The sequence below is a fragment of the Procambarus clarkii genome, chromosome 56, assembly GCF_040958095.1.
Source record: "Procambarus clarkii isolate CNS0578487 chromosome 56, FALCON_Pclarkii_2.0, whole genome shotgun sequence".
NCBI classification, from domain to species: domain Eukaryota; kingdom Metazoa; phylum Arthropoda; class Malacostraca; order Decapoda; family Cambaridae; genus Procambarus; species Procambarus clarkii.
In genome coordinates, this window is record NC_091205.1 from 17842009 (window position 1) to 17864000 (window position 21992).

At 44.2% G+C, this 21992-nt stretch overlaps 1 protein-coding gene across 1 annotated transcript in view; it reads left to right on the forward strand.

Moving 5' to 3' along the window:
- The window catches only part of LOC123770665 (uncharacterized), a 149048-nt gene that overhangs the window by 49134 nt on the left and 77922 nt on the right, over nt 1-21992 (forward strand). The window contains 4 exon segments of the mRNA XM_045762729.2: nt 6114-6215; nt 6397-6594; nt 10890-11053; nt 15210-15349. Of these exon segments, the coding sequence (XP_045618685.2) occupies nt 6114-6215; nt 6397-6594; nt 10890-11053; nt 15210-15349 (604 nt within the window).

Sequence of the window (21992 nt, forward strand, 5' to 3'; positions counted from 1 at the left end):
GGGAGCTGACCCACAGATGGCGCGGCCGTCACTGCTCCATGCTCGGACGCTGGGCTCGGGTCCGTAACATCTGGTCAACCGGCTGTTCGACGCGGCTACTTGCAGCCTGGTCTCTGAGTCACAGCCTGGTTGATCAGGTATCCTTTGAAGGTGATTACAAGTTCTTATTTTGAACACCGTGAGAGGCTGGCCAGTTAGCCAGTTATGCCCCTCATATGTGTAGAGTGTGTTGAAAAGTCTTGGGCCTTTGATGTTGATCAGTGCGCCTACTGTTTCTCTTTTTTTTTGTAACGGGGGGGGGGGGGTATTTTGCACATCCTGCAATGTCTTCTGGTCTCGTATTATTATCCTTGAAATCAGTCCCTCTAATATTTTCCAATAAAATACAATACACACATACACAAACACAAGAGTTGTTACATTCTTGTACAGCCACTAGCACGCATAGCGTTTCAGACAAGTCATTTAATCCTAATTTTCCCCGGAATACGACCCGCCGAATCGTTTAACAACCAGATACCCATTCACTGCTGGGTGAACAGAGGCAACAGGTAAGGATTGGAGCCAAGTAAATCCTCCCCCTCCAGGGTACGAACCACAGGCCAAAGTGCTTGCGAAGCGCCGAGGGAGTGTTTTACCGTTACGCAGTCCGTCCTCCAAACAAAGACCCAAAGTGATTCCATGCACCCGCCAAACCCCCTGTTTATGAATGAAAAGCTGTTTACACACGACTCACAACCGATTTCGTCCGAACACTTCCGGAACAAGTGCTTCACTGACGAATTGTGTTCGAACCACAAGGCTGTAAATGCTTCACCCACGTACAAATAATCGCCAACAGAACCTAAACACCTAACCTATCCTATGACTGTATATGCACAATATGCTAATATCTTATAATATTAATTTATATTTGAGAAAATTCCCGTTTTGAATGAACAGCATGTAAACATTTATGAATGCTTCTGTGGGGTCGACCGCTGGATGTAATGGACTTTAGTCGAGGACGGGCTGCGTGATGAGGGAAGTGGGGCTAGGGGGATGGGGGATAGCCTAAGCTTCCGGTGCAGGAACTGTGAGGCTTAGGGAATGTGTTGATAATTACAGGTAACAGTGGATGGTGTAGGTTATGAGGCCTCGGTCCCCACCCCTTCCATCCCGGAGCAGCCCCTCACAACCCTCACTCACAACCTTCCCTCACTCACAACCCTCACTCACAACCTTCCCTCACTCACAACCTTCCCTCACTCACAACCTTCCCTCACAACCTTGCCCTCCGTGTTGGGCACGTGGTGTGGACAGGCTGGGGTGACGACTCATAATTTATGGTCCTCGTAATATTGTAGGTTATACTGAACTTGCTATCAAAGTTGAACACTTATTCCTAGTATTTAATACCTTACAAGACTTAATTGAAAACCTGTTGGAGTAGAGAGAGAGAGAGAGAGAGAGAGAGAGAGAGAGAGAGAGAGAGAGAGAGGGAGGGAGGGAGTGGGAGAGAGCGGGAGGGAGGGAGTGGGAGAGAGAGGGGGAGGGGGGGGGGGACAAAAGGAGTCACAGTTTTGTAACACCCTCTAAACACGAGAGGCACTACTGACACTCCTGTCTCTCTTCAAGTGCCAACTGATAAACAATTTCAAGTGACGATCTTAATTTCTTTCCTTATTATGCATACCATACTCATGCGGTGGGCGGTGGTGGCAGGGTTACAGAGGCACATAATGGGTTCAGGAACACATCCCCAGAGTTCGTCTAAGCAGGTGACACTATTGAGCTTGTTACACAGTTGTCTATGTTATATATACATGTACATTATATATATATATATATATATATATATATATATATATATATATATATATATATATAATATATATATATATATATATATATATATATATATATATATATATATATATATATATATATATATATATATATATAATATACACACAATCATTTACACAAATACATATACATATCGATAATATTTGTATATCCCAAGTGATTCAACAAGACTCACAAGAGTCAATATACTATAGTGACCAAGGGGACTATAAACAGTTCTCATGGTGAAGTGGTAAGTCACTCATCCGGCGTTTCCCGAGCGCTTTGTCCTGGGTTCGTATCCTGGCCGGGAAGTATTTACTGGGTGTCAATCCCTAACTGTAGTCTCTGTTTACCAACAAGTAAAAATGGGGACCTGGTCATTAAAAGATTTGGCGGGTCGTATTCCAGGGAACATAGGATTAAGGACCTGCCCGAGGCGCTACGGGTGCTGGTGGCTCTACAAGAATGTAATAACTCTTGTATATATAAATAAAATAAATATATACACAAGGTACTTTACATCTATGGTGCGTCACACAGTTACTAGTCTTGCTCCACACCCACCCAACTGGGCGGCAGCTTTACAGTCACGTGCGCCACACCCACCCAACTGGTCGGCAGCTCTACAGTCACGTGCTCCACACCCACCCAACTGGGCGGCAGCTTTATAGTCACGTGCTCCACACCCACCCAACTGGGCGGCAGCTTTACAGTCACGTGCTCCACACCCACCCAACTGGGCGGCAGCTTTACAGTCACGTGCTCCACACCCACCCAACTGGGCGGCAGCTTTACAGTCACGTGCTCCACACCCACCCAACTGGGCGGCAGCTTTACAGTCACGTGCTCCACACCCACCCAACTGGGCGGCAGCTTTACAGTCACATGCTCCACACCCACCCAACTGGGCGGCAGCTTTATAGTCACGTGCTCCACACCCACCCAACTGGGCGGCAGCTTTACAGTCACGTGCTCCACACCCACCCAACTGGGCGGCAGCTTTACAGTCACGTGCTCCACACCCACCCAACTGGGCGGCAGCTTTACAGTCACGTGCTGGCTGCACCTACATTTAACAAACGAGCTGTGGTTCCAACGTTCCAATGTCTCCTGCTGTGTAATAACAATTGCATCATTTGCCAGTTTCTTAGCTTATTTAGGGAATATTAATAAATGTAATTTGTAATATACTCGTATGTCGTCAGATACTCTTCCTTCTTTCATTTACAATTTTCTCACAATATGAACTCACAAGAGGGAAGGGAGGGAATTATCAGGAGGAATAGCTAAACCATTACGACTATATAGCACTGGAACTCAAAAGAATTATCATAATTATTGTAAATGAATACACAAGGAAATAACAAAGTAATAACTATTAATGGAAAAGCTGCGGTACAATTAACTGATGTGTAAAAATAATTACAAGCAATAAGTGGAGTCTAGTGTATTTTAATGTTTTTATATATATAAGATATTAAAGGAAAGATTAGGTAAAGATAAATATAAATGGGATTGACATAGTGGGGACTTAGTCTCAGAGTAGAGTAAACGTGGCACTGGAGGGATGGGTTGGTATAATGTATTCTCTTCCCATCTCATTTGTCCTTGTACTTCATACTGACCTCCTCAAATGGTAGTGTGATGGGGTGGAAGGAAGCAAAATTCACTTAAATGATATTTAAACAAAGCAAAAACAACCTTAGGCAAATTAAGAAGATTTCGTAACTTTAGCACAAAGATACAGCTGCACTGTATGTGGGGGGGGGGGAGCCTGGTAGCCTGGTGGATAGCACGCAGGACTCGTAATTCTGTGGCGCGGGTTCGATTCCCACACCAGGCAGAAACAAATGGGCAAAGTTTCTTTCACCCTGATTGCCCCTGTTACCTAGCAGTAAATAGGTACCTGGGAGTTGGTCAGCTGTCACGGGCTGCTTCCTGGGGAGTGTGTGTGGTGTGGAAAAAGAAAGTACGTAGTTAGCAAACAGTTGATTGACAGTTGAGAGGCGGGCCGAAAGAGCAAAGCTCAACTCCCGCAAACACAACTAGGTGAATACACTTATACAAGGCTACATCTCAAATATCCTCCAGCACCACTACATGCCTTGAAGAATACTAGCATACTAGGAGCCGGTGGCTGAGCAGACTGAACACTGGACGCGTGATCCTGTGGTCCCGGGTTCGATCCCGGGTGCCGGCGAGAAACGATGGGCAGAGTTTCTTTCACCCTGATGCCCCTGTTACCTAGCACTAAATAGGTACCTGGGAGTTAGTCAGCTGTCACAGGCTGCTTCCTGGGGGTCGAGGCCTGGTCGAGGACCGGGCCGCGGGGACACTAAAACCCCCGAAATCATCTCAAGATAATCTCAAGAAGATGCAAAAACCGCAGGCGTTAAGAAAACCAACAAAACACCTTATGACCAGACAAATCAGGAGCTCCATGAATCCCTGAACACAACATCTAGACCTTAGACTACAACAGTGAGCCACCAGGATGTGGAACACTGTCAAAATATTAGAAGACCCATTGATAGAAAGTTAACTCCAAGATGAGACGCCGTTGAGACAGTGCTTCGGATTCGTAGTCTTGAGGTTCCGGGTTCGATCCCCAGTGGAAGCTGAGAAAAATGGGCAAAATGTTTATTTTACCCTGATGCCCCTGTTACCTAGCAGTAAATAGGTACCTGGGAGTTAGACAACTGCTATGGGCTGCTTCCTGGGGGTGGAGGCCTGGTTGAGGACCGGGCTGCAGGGACACTAAGCCCAAAAATTATCTCAAGATAACCTCAAGATGGTTCCTGCCCGCCATTGAGGAGCTGGAAGAACTTGACAACCTGTGACAACTAGCCTTGTAATTTGCATGTAACCAATGTTGTAACCATTTTTTGTGTAAGTAAGTTTTAAATAAAATAAAATTACAAAATACACACTATATAAAGGGTGGTAGAAGACAATATGTGAGAGTTGAATCCGTTCCTGGAGACAGCTTGAATTAATCTGTTCCTGACTAACCTGCAACTGCACTTCAAACTAAATTTTATACCTAATTCATCCAAATCTACACTACAAAAGTATGTTCAGGTTATTACTTACCTTTGCTGATGACTCCTGTTGGCGTATGGAAGACTGTGAGGAGGGGGGAGGGGAAAGAAAAGAGGTGTTACTGTTTGGAAGGAGAGTCTCCTTCCATTATAACATCAGGCTGTGAAGATTTCTCTGGAGTACACTCTGGTACATTTTGCCTGCATACCACTAGGTCTTGGTTGTGGCTCACTGCTTGATTTTCTCACTTTTCTCACAAGGAAACGTTCCATTAAAGATTGTTTTTCCCTTCTTTGCATCACTTGTCTGTAGTGACATCACATTGTCATTAAAAAGATCAATGCAACGGCCTACTACAGCTTTATCTGGGTGATTCTTTTCAGCAAAACTTTGCAGTCTTTCCCATACTGCACACATTTTCTTAATTAATGAGGAAGGGACATTCTCTACTGCCGCCTCCTTCCTCCCCTGAAGATTTGTTGTACTGACTAACTAGTTCAACAACACGAGGACTATTTTCATGCTTCCGAATGATCTCTTGTTTTTCCTCAATTGTCATCCTCACATGCGATTTCTTGCCTTGAACCTTACCACTGGCTTTCTTGGGACCCATGGCGAGATATATAATAACAACTTTTATGTTCAAATGGGCAAAAATCCGACAAAAAGCTGCAAATTCTTGTAAAGAATTCAGGCGGGATAGTCACTGGGCGCGAGGCACTGGTAAACTGAGGCGCGACCGCCGTGCCACCACGCGCTAGGTCGGCCCGTACGCACTTTGACAAACTTGTAACCCGGTGCAATGCTCATATCCCGATGCAATGCTCATATCCCGATGCAAATTTTCCAACCAAATCGGGCTCGTAACCTGAAAAACTCGTAAACAGGGACGCTCGTAACCCGGGGATCCACTGTATATATATTCCGAGGCTAAGGGTCCCCTTCTTCCAGCCAGAGGTGGTACTCCCTTCCCCTATTAAAATTTTATATATATATATAAATATTTTTTATTTATTTCTTTATTTTATAAATAAAATATTAGTACAGGTACTGTACTGTGTTCCATATACGGTGATATTGTACATAGTTTTATCCTCAAGTACAGTATTGAACACCTTATTGCTCTCAAGTACAATATTACTTGATAGTACCCAAATGGTATACAGTTACTATTTGCTTAAGAAGCTAAGCGTACAAATGCAGTATTGGATGTCTTGGGTAATGATATGTTTATGCTGCAGGTGACTGCAGTCCCGAACTGTGTGTGGATCAGAGACGGATTAATGGGCAGTCGGAGGGAGAACTATGCTGGACCATCGATGTTCCTGCACTCTTGCCAAGAAGTAATTGGATTCCTTACTTTTATAGTCATTGTACACCATTTTTTGTGTTTTTCAATTGTAATACGTATAAGTTTCTCTAGTTGAAAATATGCATCTATTGTCATGAATATCATTGATAGTCCATCATAGAAATAAGTTGTTTGGTGAATTTTCACTTACGTTAATTCTTGCATTGTTACAGATGTAGGGAATATAGTAATCTGTTACCACAGTGGAGAAGAGAGCAGTAATGCATGTTTGGGGTCATCTGCGGTGCTACGTGTTGTAAGATTAAGTGATGGGTCTGCCTCTGACTCGTCAGAAGATGAGACCCTTCATCCATCATTGACCCTGCAGCGCTCTCTCTCCTGCATAAAGTTTATCCATTTCACACTTTCAAGTGAGTTTGAACCATTTTTCTTTTTAAATTTGTTCCTAAATTACAAACCTAGGAAATGAAGTACAGTAATAGGGATGATACAATTTTTCATACAGTACAGTATACTGTTTTTCATCTCTCACCATGTCTCCTTTTATTAAGATTAAATTTTGGCTGCCGATTCAATTTACTTTGCTGTTTAGGAATGTCTGCTTATTTTATATACAGTATGATGATCCCACATTGTCCACCACTATGTGATGTACATAGCCCCTTATTCCCTGTAATGAAGGGTAGCATAACTGGCCTGGTAACCCATCTTCCTCACCTTCTCCCTACAAGGGCCAGAATCAGCCTTGGATATAGGGTTTGTGCTTCATTCAACCCCAGAAAACAAAGAGGAATATGACAAATGTGAAGGAATAAGTAAACAAATGAGGATGGAAGTAGTGTAAATTTTTAAGGAATGAATGTGCGATGTTTTTGGTTTATGTAACACAAAACTTAGAAATGAGAATGAAGAGTGAAATGGGGCTAGGATTTTAAGAAAAGAATAGGAGTGGAAGAAGATTCTAGTAGTAGGGAGGGAGTAATGCTTTTAATGATTAAAGACTCTTATGGGGCATTGAATGACTTTTCATGGTGCAGTTCAAGTTGCATTTATTTGAAATACAAATATGAAATGATTAAGATGGCTGGTGATGGCGTATGATCTCTGTGATGGCCAAAATGAGAAAAAAAAACAGCGTTGAATGTAATGAATCACCATTTTCTGGGTGAGACCCGGAGGCTCCCCGGAGCTATACCGGGCTGATGTGTATATATTAGACCGTGGCAACAGTCAGTTGAAGGAGTTCTAGGCCTAAAGGAGCAATGGCCTAAAGACACCCCTGTGTAACTGGAAGCAGTCTTTGTCTGCCATCTACCAGGTCAGGCACCCAGAAAGGTAGGAATTCCAAAATAAACTACTGTTGATTTAATAATTGCAAACCAAAAGCCGAACTAGCAACAGAACTCCCAAATCAAAACCAAGAAAACCAGTATGTCGTCACCGCAAATGCTGCGTATCTGTCTGCGCAACCCCCCTCCCCGGGAGGGGGATGGAGGGGTCCCAGACCTCTGTGCTGGCAACTCTCCCTAGTTCAGAGGCTGAGTATCAAAAACGCGAAAAAAATGCCGACCGGAGGAAGGGAGGGAGGGATGCCGGAGAGCCTCCAGGTCTCACTCAGAAAATGACTTTTCATTACATTCAACACTGGTTTTCTGTAGAGCCCCCCTTTGGTTACCCGGAGCTACCTAACCAAAGAAAAAGAAAAGGAGGACTTATCCGGGAGGCGGTCGTCACTTACTCCTCAACTCGAAGTCGAGACAACTGGCTGCAACCTGCGACCCAAGGCTACACACGCCCAAGAAGGTCCAGGAACATTAACAAGATACCGTGCGGCCAGGACCCTGTTCGACCTCCAAAAGCCCCGTGTCCGAATGTCAGCCCAAGACATATTCCCCAAAACAGCAGCCAAAGCTGCGAACTTACAAAAGTCATGGGCACAAGGATAGACCACAGGCTGGCTGGACCGAATAATCCTGCGGACGACCTGGGAGACCCGCTCCCAGGAACAGGGAAGAAGGGAAACCGCGTCCACCCAAAGCGCGTCCCCTGCCACGGAGGCCATGGCGCACAGATAACGGCTGCAACCGGACACAAAACATGATGCACCCTCGGCCGAACCAACCAAACATCAACAACCCAAGGACCCCTTCGGAAAGCAGCAGACTCATTCTTCGCTAGAAAAGGAGAAGGCTGCAAATGAGCGAAACGACCACCAGGACTGAAAGAGCAGAAACCTCGTCGCCGGAGGAGAGCATGAAGCTCCCCGAGCCGACCCTCAGAGGCCAATGCCATCAAGAAGAGAGCCTTAAGAAAAACAATCCTGAACCGAGGGGGCCACCACAAACCGAGGAGAAGAGAGAGAAGAGAGCACCCGGTCCAATGACTAGGATAGCTCAGGCGGCGCATGAGCAGGCCGGAAGGTGAAAAACGGCCGAGAAAGCTTGTGGAATGGAGCAGAAATGACAGCCACCCCGAATGCAAGCTGCAGCAGCTCCATCAGCGCCACACGATATGAGGCGACATTATTTGGCATAAAATGACGGTCCTGAAACAACCAAGAGAGAAAGGAAAAAACAACCCGATCAGAAATCGAAGACAAACTACGTAGAGACAAAAAATGCCGAAAAGACCGCCAGGAAATTTCATACTGCCATCTAGACGAAACTCGCAGGTGGGACACCATCAAAGAAGCCACCTGATCGCCATACAAGTGCAGATAAACCCGCATCAAAAAGACCAGACACGAAGAGTGGAGAAGATCGAACCAGCCATGTACCGGACCGGACCGATCTGCTGAAAGAGGGGGAGCCCCAGGAAGACCCTTGGGTTAGGACATCAAGGAAGAAGCTCCTGAAACCAGGGCTGGGCCGGCCACCAAGGAGCCAACAAGACTACTCTCCCCTGGTAAGTCTCCAACCAAGCCAGGAACCGGAGCAACAACTGGACCGGTGGGAAGAGGTATAGATAACTCCACCTCGACCAGTCCAGCCAAAAGGCATCGACCTCGACGGCTTCACAGTTTGGGAAGGGCACCACATAAACTGGAAGATGCCTCGAAAGCAGCCCCTAGAAAGCAGCCTGTAGCAGCTGTCTAACTCCCAGGTACCTATTTACTGCTAGGTGCACAGAGCATCAGGGGGAAAGAAACTCTGGCCATTTGTTTCTGCCTCCGCCGGGGATCGAACCCAGAACCTTAGTACTACAAGATCCGAGCGCTATCCACTCGGCCGTCAGGCCCCAACCTGGTTTCACTTGTTCCACACTATTATGTGGCAATTGTCTGTTGAATTCTATTTGTTGTACTGTACATTGCTACATTATAGGGTAATGTAGGGGCCCGGTAATACAGTCAGGTTCATTCTCGACACACACGTGAGAATTCCGGGTTCAAATCCCTGGCGGGACAGAAATGGTTGGGGACATTTCCTATCACCTAATGCTTCTGTTCATCTAGCAGTAAGTAGATATTCAGGAGTAGTCAGCTTGTTGTGGGATTGCATCCTGGGCGGTGTCAGTAATTTGACTTGGTGGGGGGACCTCGATATGAGCCTAATGTGTATGAATACACACAAGCTGCCTGTCTTCTGACACTGAATTATTATTATTATTATTATTATTATTATTATTATTATTATTATTATTTTGCTTATTATTGTTATTATTATTATTATTATTATTATTATTATTGTTTATTTTGGCAAGGGCATTTTGAACTATGACAATTGTATAGTTCTTAACATCATTCATTAACATGTTCATATGACTGTAAATTCGGGAAGATTTTTTATACATTGAACATAACTGGCACTAGAACCTAGTTTATTGCTGAGTAGCCCTATTTCTTTGGTACATAGGCATGAAGAAGCTATGTAAGAACATAAAAACATAAGAATGAAGGTAACTGCAGAAGGCCTATTGGCCCATACGAGGCAGCTCCTATTTATATCCACCCAATCTCATTCATATAATATGTCTAACCCATGCTTGAAACAATCAAGGAATCCTACTTCTATTATGTTACGCGGTAATTGGTTCCGCAAATTGACAATCCTGTTATTGAACCAATATTTACCCAGGTCTTTCCTATATCTAAACTTATCCAATTTATACCCATTGTTTCGAATTTTGTTATGTGTTGATACTTTTAATACCCTATTAATATCCCCTTTGTTATGCCCATATGTATACATCAATCATGTCACCCCTAATTCTTTGTCTTAAAATGGAATATAGATTTAGCTTTGTAAAACTCTTTTCATATAAAAGGTTTCTAGTTTGTAGTATTAACTTTGTCATCTTATGCTGAACGCGTTCTAGTGAATTTATATCCATTCTATAGTATAGCGACTAAAACAGGACTGCATAATCTAAATGGAGCAAGGTATAGCTGAAGAATAACACCAGGTGTTTTATTACTAACGCTTCGAGAAATAAATCCCAATGTCCTATTTACCTTGCTTCGAAAACCCATGCATTAATTTCCCGGCTTTAAATGATTGGGCACCATGTACCCAATGTAAGATGTACCCTTGCATCTTACCAGTCCGGCTGCTTATTCCAATCTGAGATACAAAAGCTAGGTGTCCCGCAGTATGGGCATGCTACATTCTGTTTGGCTGGTTCAGGATATTGCAAAATGCCTGGGGATGCCTGCCCTGATTGCCTGTAATAAAAGCATATTTAGTTATGATTATATTTCTGTCAGATATTTCTGCTCATGGACTGCGGAGCGGTATATTTTTCCAACCCGACCCTTATGTGAAGCTACGTATACTTCCTGGTGAATCCCAGACACTGTTACCTCATCATGGGCAGGAATCCCGATCCTCTGTGGTGGAGAACACCATAAATCCATCTTGGAAAAGACAGGTTTGTCATTATTAAAATTTGTTATATTCCTTTCATAGATAATATTGTAATTGAGTTTCATATTTGCTTAACCATAGTCTCTCAGAATATTTTTCTGTAGAGTAATGTGTTGAACAAATTTAGATTTTCAATTATTTTTCATTCTAAATATATCGGTGTATTATTTTTTCCTGCACATCATTATTGACGAGGCCAAATCTTTTTTCCTTGCCATAGTCTTTGTACACTTACTTGAGATGAACTGTTCCATGCAATAAATAAATGTTTGTTGGATTTTGAGAATAAATTCACAGTTATACGATGTATCAAATACGTATGTAGTTATAGTAATGTAGTACTTGGGATACTGTTGGATTCTTTTAATGTAGTAAATTTGGCATTTATTTTTTTTACATATATGAAATTTGAATTTGAATAATTGCTTTGAATAACTGTGTGTAGCTGTTCTGTACTTGCTTTTTGTTGGATATAGAGTAAAGGAGCTGTTAGAGTAAATAATACAGTATAGATAATAGATGTGCAATTAGATTAATGAATCTTTCACAATAAATACAGTTGGACATCAAAAATTAAAAATTACTATTCCAAAGGGGGATTTAAAATGATTAAATTAAAAAAAAGCATTAAAAAAAATTCATGAATCTAAACTTAGGGTTTGTTGTTTACACAATGGGTTGTGATAAGTTTTGTGGAGTGATGAGTGGGAGCATATTACTCACACTATAAAATGTTGAGTATATAACAAAAAATTCTCATTACTTTACCTAACATTCATTCTCCCTTTAGAATAACTGTTTTGTTTTGCTTTGTAAAGTAAAAATACGTATACATAAACATATACGGCATACATAGACGCAATAAAGTGCCTAAATTATTGGGATCATCTCAAAGCTCTCTAAATGTACTGTACTCACTAGAAAGGAGAAAGAGAGATATCAAATAATATACATGTGGAAAATACTGGAGGGCCAGGTCCCAAATCTATACAGTGAAATAACAACATACTGGAGTGAACGATATGGAAGAAAATGCAAAATTGAACCAGTGAAGAGCAGGGGTGCCATAGGAACAATCAGAGAACACTGTATAAACATCAGAGGTCCACGGGTTGTTCAACATCCTCCCAATGAGTATAAGTACAGTGTATAAGAAAACTAGATAGTGTTCTTCAAGAAGTCCCGGACCAACTGGACTGTGGTAGATATGTGGGCCTGCGGGCTGCTCCAAGCATCGGCCTGGTGGATTAAACTCTCACAAGTCAAGCCTGGCCTCGGGCCGGGCTTGGGTAGTAGAACAACTCCAAGAACTCCATCAAGCAGGTATCAACCAGATATGTGTTTTAACAATTAATTCTTAATGAAGTATATTGTCTATATTTTCATATATAGTACAGTACAGAGGCTGTACTATGTATTGTTTAACAAATAAGTTACATCAAATAACTAAACATATTTGATAAAGGCTGTACAGGAACTGTATTGGTAAAGTACCAAGACATTGTACTACAGTGTGTGTTATATTAACACCTGGGTTAACAATGTGTACAATATAAAGAATGAGAAAGTACAGTGGATACCTGCTTGAATGGCTTGGTTAGCTCTGGACGCTCCTGTTGCATCTCATTTTTGCCATTGTTTTTGCTGTTATTTAATAGTGCAAATCATAAAATATGTATTTATGCATTTATTTATTTTGATACCAAAATAACATTAAAAATATACACTATTACACATTTTTATTGCTAGTTATTATTATTAAGTTTAGACTTCTAATCTGGGTTAACCAAAGCCATTGCATCAGACACTTAACCATATTGGAATTCTTGTGTTGCATTTGGCTTTCAATTGGGTAAGGTTTTATTGGAGTAGGAATCTACAATTACCAAAAATCTACCATGGGCTGGCCTCTGATTGTTTTAAGTTTTTGATGTTTGACTATCAAAAAAGTACATTTTATTGCAGTGATGTACAGTAATGTGTAACCTGTAAAATCTCGACTACAGTGTATCTTTTTTTGGAGCTGATCTGGATTTCTGAATATTTTGAGTTTTTTTTATTTTTTGTTACCTATGATTACATTTTGTGTCATATATTAGATGGTAGATATGATGAATCAAATGTCCATATATCAAATGAGAGATAAATAAGCACAAATGTTCTTTGTGCTTATTTAAACACAAGTACTGTAATATATTAGCAATGACTTTCCCATTTAATAAAAATTGATATATGATAAACACTGCAATTTCTGGGGGGGAGCCCCTGCGGTTCCCCGGAGCTATCCAGGCTGATATGGTAATGTCAGATTTTGGCATCAGTCATGTGTATGGAGTTCTGTGGGGTCTACCGGGGACCACGAGCCAGAACCTGGCCCCCTCAGAGAGGCATGGAGAGCAATGGCCTATAGAAACCCCTGTGTGGTTGGAAGCGTTCTATGTCTGCCATCAACCGGGTCAGGCACCCAGAAAGTTTCCCCTCGCTTTGTGCGAGTTTGAGGGGTTGCTCTGTTCCCTTGTCTCAGGGTGACTCTCACTGTTTCTGTGGAGAGCCCTCTTGGCTCCCCGGAGCTATACAGGGCTGATGTGTATATATTAGACCATGGCAACAGTCAATCGAAGAACTTCTAAGCCTACCTGGGACCAGAGCCAGAACCTGGCCCCCTCAAGAGAGGCATGAGGAGTAATGGGGGTTCCTGGGCCTGGTCGGGCATGCCTAACTGCCAGCCTTGGGTTGGCAGTTAGTTTTGTCTCCGCTTCGCGTTTGGGAGTATGCGACTTCCGCCTCCCAGGTTAGGTCCCTCTTGTTTTCCTCTGTGGGTAGTTAGCTCCGGGGAGCCGACGGGGCTCCCCCCAGACAACCAGTGTTGAATGTAATGAAATGCCATTTTCTGGATGAGACCCAGAGGCTCCTCGGCATCCCTCCCTTCCCCCTGGTTGGCGTTTTTTTTGCGTGTTTTGATGTCCAACCTCAGAACTGAAGAGTGGGTGGCCGGCGTGGGGGTCTGAGGCTTCCCCCTTTTCCCTCCAGTGGAGGGAAGAGCTGCGCAGACAGAGGCACGGCAACGTGTAACGTCATGCTCGTTTGCGCGTTTCTTTTTGAGGAGTTCTATCCACTTGTTCGACTTTTTGTAGCAATTTTCACCAGAATAAGGGTTTGTTTTGGGACGCTTACCTTTCTGGGTGCCTGACCCAGTCGATGGCAGACATAGAATGCTTCCAACCACACGGGGGTTTCTATAGGCCATTGCACCCCCATGCCTCTCTGAGGGGGCCAGGTTCTGGCTCGTGGTCCCCGGTAGACCCACAGAACTTCATACGCAAGACTGATACCGAAATCTGACATTAGCATATCAGCCTGAATAGCTCCGGGGAGCGTCCGGTCTCACCCAGAAAATGGCGTTTCATTACATTCAACTCTGGTTTTTTACTTAATGAATCATCAGTCTTGCAGTAAATAATGGTACAGTAGAGTACAGTTTATTTGTAAACTATATGGTCAAATTCATTAAAATTTATAGCCATGAGAATTTTTCTTTTAATCTTTGCTATCAGAATTATCTTTCCTGGTTCTATTAATTACCTGTACGTTAAAAAGTGTCCACGTTTTTACACCAAACTTGTCAACAAACATCTTTACTCCCAAGAGATCTCTATACACGTCTCTATAATAATTAAACATCTTGGTATGTGTTTTGATACTTTTCTTCTACATCCTGCTTGGTTTTGCCAGATCACTCTTGCTGGCAGACTTTTTTTTCCTCACAAATAAATAGATATCAAAAGCAAAAAGCATAAAAAAGTGCTTGAGTAAACACAGGCAGCACAGTCAACAAGATCACATAGTGTAGAGATGTCCATCTCAGTCTTCTTCCTGACCACTTACCAGCCTTGATAATTTTTTAGCAACGGTTTAGTAGTTTTGTCAGTCATAATACTGCTTCTTATCTATTCAAATATTATATAGAGTCTATTAAACTTTCATTGCAAATGCTAATGAATCTGGGCCTAAATCCAAATTCCAGAAGGCGATCTAATAGGAAAATTTGTCCATTATTTGAATGTGTTCATTATAAAGAAGTTCAGGATTTGGAGGTTACACTATATATATATAATTCTCTTTCATTTTTTCAACAGTAAACAGTTTTCACGGTCTTGCAGGAATTCACCTTTGTTGCATATTTACATGATGTATTGGAAGTTGAATTAAAGGACAAGTTTGCTAAAAGTCGGCCTATCATCAGTCGTTTTCTTGGTCGACTTACCATCCAGGTAGCTACACTCAAAGAACGTGTTAAAAGGTAAAATATTTTTTGAACTTGTAAGAGTTAAAGGCAGAAAAGATATTTTCAAATAAAATTTGCTCCTCGAAAAATTAATATTTCTGTGGGGAGCCCCGCTGCTCCTTGAAGCTATCTTACTGATCAAGTGCCATACTACTCGAGTGTCATCAGTCAGAGTTCTTGTATTGCCTACCGGGGACCACGAGCCAGAACCTCGCCCCCCTCAGAAAGGCGCAGGGAGCAATGGCTCATGAACATTTTACATTTAAGTATCATCTTGCCATTGGTCAGAGAAGGCACCCAAAAAGATAGGCAAATCAAAACAGACTACTGCCTGATTTAAAGATGTGACCTATGACCTCAAAATACCAAAAGAACCCCCCCCCCCCCATCTAAAAAAAAAAAATAAACAAGCAAGACTTCGTCCAGTTAACCACCTGCTGTTAGCAACTACCCCCCCCCCCCTCTCCCCAGGTGCTGCGTAGGTACTGCCCTTGCGTGGTCAGGGTTGATATGGGATGAGACATGAATCCCGAACATCCTTGGGTGTTCGGGATTCACTCTCTGTTAGAGAGCTTTCTCCGTAGTGGTGGTCTTCGACCTTGGGGTGGGTAAGGGGCTTTGGGCTTTGGTGTTGGGGATACCTATGACCCCAGAGTCTTGTGGAACTTGTACTTCGCTTGTACTCTAATTCACCATCCTCCTCATTAGATATTCTGCGGGATCAGGCAGCTGCAACATTGCAAAGACGTTTCTCTATGATGTAATGTGCCAGGTTGTGTGCACCCTTGGAAGCCCCGTAGCTTCCCAGCTTGAACTTTTGGGATTCAAATTTAGGGGCATTGGTCGCTTTGGCCTTGGTTCAGTCCACGACCCTAATTCCTTCGCGTGGTATGCCCTTTGCTTGAAAGGCTTTTTTTGCTCTTCTCTCTTTCCCTTGCTGCCAGCTCCCAAGCAGCTGAGGGTTTCAGAATTGGGGTGGTGTTAAGCTCGGGGCGAGGCTCGGGTGGCTTCAGGGGTTGCCCCTTCTGATACGGGCATGGAGGTGGTTGAGCTACTCCTTCCTCTCCCTGAGATTGAGCCTCGCTGAGGTTTCTTCTACAGGGTAGGGGTTTTCGCATTCCTTCCTTCCCTTTATGAGGTGGGGCTCTTCCACTCTGGTTCGTTTCCAGGTGTCTTTGGGTTCCCCAGATTCCTCTTTTCAGAGGTTTTCTTCCTCGCACTTTTCCTGCGGAGGTTCAGGAGGATTTTAGTGCTTACCTCCTGCAGGACCCAGTTTTACGCCTCAGTGATGGATTCAGCCTCCTTTGCATTCGTTTCTTCTTTCCCCTATTGGGTGCATTATGAGGCTCTGGAGTCTTCCTGGCTGACAGACTGTCCCTTCTTTTCTATTTGGGCTTGATATTGGTTTTGTTGCCCTGTATGCTTGAGTTGAGGGAGGTTGCCACAGTGTTGAAGGTGGGGGGGGGGGGCCTGAGTTTCTCAATGAGTGCCTCTTCACTTTTGTGCTTCCACTTGATGTCGGTCTTTTTCAATTGCATGCTCAGGTCCCCTCTCTCTTTTCGCTGCTTTGGTGGCCGATGACCTTCAGACTCGTAATCACTTGGCTTCTGTCTTTTGTTGGGCTCACAGTACGGTGCGGGAGTGTGTGGCAGTGTGGCAGGTGCTGCGGGGGGTTCAAATTCCGCGGGGTTCGGTGATCTGGCTCCATTCGGACTGCTCTCCCATAGTTCATTATCTCAATCAGGAAGAGGGGGGTCTCTTCGGTCCTCTTTAAGGCTGGTTGCTTCAGGTAGCTCTTCTGCTGAGTTCTCGGGGTTTAGTTCTCTGCGGTGTTCATGTTCAGTGGGTGTCCAACATTCTGGCAGATAGTCTGTCTCACTTCATTCCCCTTTCCACGGCATGGACGGTTGATGCCGCTTTCTTCCTTTGGCCTTTGCTGGATGTATGGTTGCTTAGTGGTGGACCTCTTCTTGTCGGCATGGTTTCCGAGTCCTTCCTTTGTATGTGGCGCCGTTCGCCAATTACGAGGCCCTCGCGGTGCACTCTTTCGGCAGGACTGGTCGAGGTGGGGGTTCCTGTACCTTTTGTGCCCAGTCCAACTGTTGATTTGGGTTCTGGCTTGGCTGGAATCCTACAGGAAAAAAATTGTTCTCTGGGGCTAATGGTGGCCCCGCCAGCCTTGGTTTTAGATGCTGCTTGCTTGATATCCGAACCTGGGCATTTTTCCGCAGCTCCGCCATTTTCAGCAGGACAGACGGGTGAGGTACCTCGCTAGTTTGACCTCTTGTGTCATATGTGTCTGGTCTTTGACACATGTGTATAGCTCCATTTGTATGGTGATCAGGTTGCTGGTTTGATGGTGTCCCACCTACAGTCTTCTTCTCCTCAGAGACAGTATGAGGTTTCTCTGCTGGCTTTCTACCATTTTCTGTCTCCATTTTGTTTCATAGGTGTCCGACAGGGTTGTGTTGTGCTTTCTCTCCTGACTTTTTCTGGATCTGCATCTCCTGCCGAATACTGTCGCTTCTTATTGTGCGGCATTGGCCGAACCACTTCAGCTTGCGTTCGGGGTGGATTTTACTTCTGCCCCGATCCTCAAGCTTTCTCATGTGTTTTTTCACCTCTGGCCTGCTCATGTGCTGCCTGAGCCTGCTTGGTCTTTGGACCAGGTTCTTTTCTTTCTTTCTTCACTTTGGTTTGTGGTGGCCTCTTTGGTTCAAGTTTGTTTCTGGAAAGCTTGGTTTTTGTTGGCTATGGCCTCTGGGGGTCCGGTTGGTGAGCTTCATGCTCTTCTTCGGGGCTAAGGGTTTCTATAGTCATGGTGGTCGTTTTGTTCACTTGAAGCCGGCTCCGTCTTTTCTGGAGAAGATTGAGATGGCGGGCTTCTGGAGGGTCCTTTGGTTGTGGATGTTTGACTGGTTCGGCCAGGAATGCATCGTGTGTTGTGTCCAGTAGCCGCTTTACGCAGCTACCTGAGAGCTACCGGTTCTGTATCAGTGGCTGCACTATTGATGGATCCGGTTTCCCTGGTACCCTGTTCCAGGGTTCATGTGTTGCAGGTCATCCACAGTATCCTTAAGTCTAGCCAGCCTGTGGTCTTCTTTCGTACCCATGATGTGAGGAAATATGCTACTTTTTTCAGCTGTGTTTGGGAATATGTTTTGGGACGTTATTCAGGAATGGGGAGTTCTGGAGTTCTAACAGGATCTTGGCTGCCAGGTATCTGGTAAATGTCCCTGACCCTTTGCCGCCTTCTGTTGCTTTGGGATGTCTGTCATGGCTGAATGTGTTTTGCTGGGATTGATGCCTGCAATGCTGCTGCCTCCCTGGTAAATCCTTGTTTTTGCTTCTCTGTGGGAAGTTAGCTTAGGTTAGGTCCCTTCCCCCTGAGAGGGGTGGCACTAACAAGTGGGGGGGGGGGAATTTGTTGGACAAAGTTTTGCTTGTTTGTTTTCTTTGTAGGGGAGTTCTTTTGATATTTTGAGGGCATAGGTTGCACTTTTCAACCAGGCAGTACAGGAATCTGTTTTGATTCGCTTCCCTGATTGATGGCAAGATGACATACCGGTACTTTCAATGTAAAGTGTTCATAGGCCATTGCTCCCTGCGCCTCTCTGAGGGGGGCCAGGTTCTGGCTCTGGCCCCTGGTAGGCAACAAGAACTCTGTGACTAATGACACTAAAGCAGTATGGCACTATAACAGTGGGATAGCTTCAGGAAGCCTCCGAAGCTCACCAAGAAACTGACGTTTCATTACATTCAACACTAGCTTTTTAGTTTTTTAAATGTTACAGGATTTACGGGTTGCTACTGGAGTTATTAGCTATTTAATCTTACATGTAGACTTTCATTATTTTCTGAAATGGAAAAAAATTTCATTAAATACTCTTGATGTGAATTGTGTTTATGGACTTTTTCTGAAGAAAACAGATATTGCATGGTGACAATTATTTTTTTAATTTTTTAATATTTTAGTAGATGCTGCTGCAAGTTTCCAACTGTTAGAGCATGCTTGGAAACTGATATTACATTCATGATTTTTATAGGTTGAGTTAATGGCTAACCAAGTAGTCTGTTAGTCATAAAAAAATGTCATAAAAAATGTCATAAAAAATCTTGAATTGAGTGTACTGTAAATGAAAAATACTTTTGAGTAATACACCTCAATTACTCCTTAAGGCAAAATCCTACTAGTCTTGTGTTAGTATCTCTCGTGGTCAAGAGCACTCTTGCGACATCAACTTCTTTAAGCTATCCTCTTTTGTGTTATACTGGCACTAGGGAGACAGTGACAAATTTTAAACGAGGCCAGCATGTAGACAGAAAAAAGACTCGCTTAAATTCAAAAGCCTTTCTAGGTGCAACTTGGCAACACAAAAATTGCCAGCCTGCTCTCTGACTAACTACCTAGAAATACACTAGGTCACGACCACCAAATACCATCAAGTGGTAGAACTGACACCACAACAAAACCCTCCAGACCAGGCTCAACACATTCCACCTGAATCCCAGTCTAAAAGAGAACCTCAAATCACAAGGAAGGTAAGGTTGGAAGTGTAGGAATGGGGGCAACCAAATGTACTACTCGTAACATTTGTGAAAAAAAATTATAAGCCCACTTAAAGGCCCCAATACTGTAGCCCCAATTGCCCCATACAAGCCAAAACGGACAGGGGTATGCTCCATTGGAAAGATACATATTTGAAAGCATACCAAACAGACACCAGTTCTTGATCATTGAGAAGTGATTGCAATAACTATGAAAATCAAGTTCAAGCCCATGAGTGAGGCATTGGGAAAAAAGATTGAGGCAAGAAACCAAAGACTTCCAGGGGCCCTCCATTCAGACATAACCCAAAGAATAACTCATCTTGCAGCCGAAAATGAGTCGAACCAGGAGGCTCTTTGAGTCTCCAATGCAAGAGGTGGACCTTCCTTAAACCAAGGTAACAGTTTAAAAGGAAGGGAAAGAAAATTGCCCTGGTAACCCATATCAGTTCTTAGAAGTGGTACAAGGGCTAGGAGCTTGGATAACAGCCCACTAATTCATGATATTAGATTAGCAGATAGGAATGTAGACTTGGATCCCAAAGAGCCAGCCGCTGAGATTAAGGTGCTTACCTTTCTGGGTGCCTGACCCGGTCGACGGCAGACATAGAATGCTTCCACCAAACACAGGAGTTTCTATAGGCTATTGCTCCTCGTGCCTCTCTGAGGGGGCCAGGTTCTGGCTAGTGGTCCCCGGTAGGCCTAGAACTCCATGCACATTGACTGATTCCAGGGTCTAATACATTCATATCAGCCCGGTTAGTCTCCAGGTCTCGCCCAGAAAATGGTGTTTCATTACAGTCAACGCTGGTGTTTGCTGTTTGGTATTTACCCTGCCCTTGGGGGCCAGCTGGGGTTTCGTTGCCTTTGTTTGTCCTTAGGTAAGGAGTGGTTTTGTGCTGGTTAGGGCGTCGAGATGTGCAGCCTGCCTACCTATGCAGCGGCCAGCTCCTGTTTCCTCTGGGGACGTTGTACTTTTCAGGGGTTTTCCTTTTGTTCTTGTTTTTCTTGCTTGGTGGGGGTCTGCCTGGTGTGGCTATCATTCCACTTATAACATTTTGGTGGCCCTCTGCTAGGCCCCCGTGATTGTATATGTCACTGGGGTTTCAGTGTTTTAATCTCCCACCTTCTTAGTTTTGGTTTTAACCAGTTAGCAATACTTTGCCTAGGCTTAGTTTCTTACCCGGATGCCCTGTAGCTGCTCCACTTTGGTTATAGGGACCTGGACCTGGGGGTGTTAGTTGCTTCGACTTTGGTTCAGTCCGCGCTCTCTGATTTTCCCCCTGTTGTTCACCTTGCTTTCCCCTCCCTGCTTCAAGCTCTCAATCGTCTGAGGGTTTAGGAGTCAGGGCAGGGTTTAGTAGGTAATGAGACTCGGGCAGCTTCCGGGGCTGCTCCATTTGGGTTGATGACGGAATCATTCGAGCCAGTTCCTCCTACCGAGGCTTCTGGGTCCCACCAGCCGGCTCCCTCCTTTTCAATCTTATCCCTGGACTCTGCCTCCTCATCAGGGGTAGAGGGTATGGAGGACTGCTCTGCCTCGTGTTTTGACATGGGGGATCCCGGTCTCCTTGATCTAGGGAGAAGTCGACCTGAGGCCATGGGCCCCCTTTGACACGCTTGGGGTGTTGGTGCCCTCTTTGCAGGGGTTGTTGTTGCAGGGGGTAAGGGGTTTCCTTACCCCCTTTCCTGTTTGAACGTTATTTGGGGTCGGCTCCTACCCAGGTTCGGTTCTGGGCTCCCTTGGGTTCTTTGGCTGCATCTTTCCAGAGGTTTTCTGCCTCTCATATCTCCCCTAGGGAGGTTTGGGAGGCTCTTGCTGCATACCTCCTGTGAGACCCAGCTTCTGCCTCCATAAGGAATCTGTAATTGTTCAGTTCTTTTTTCCCGTATTGGTGCATTTGGAGGTTCCGGAGTTTTCCTGGCTGGCAGACTGCCCATTCTTTTCGTTGGGGGCTTGGCATAGGTTCTGTCGGAACTGCACGCTTGAGTGGCGAGAAACTTCTACTGTTCTGCAGGTTTACCTGGGGGCAAGTTTGAGCACCTTAATGGTTGCTTGTTCACCCCTGTGCTTTCTCGGGATGTTGGCAATGTGCAACTGCACATGCAG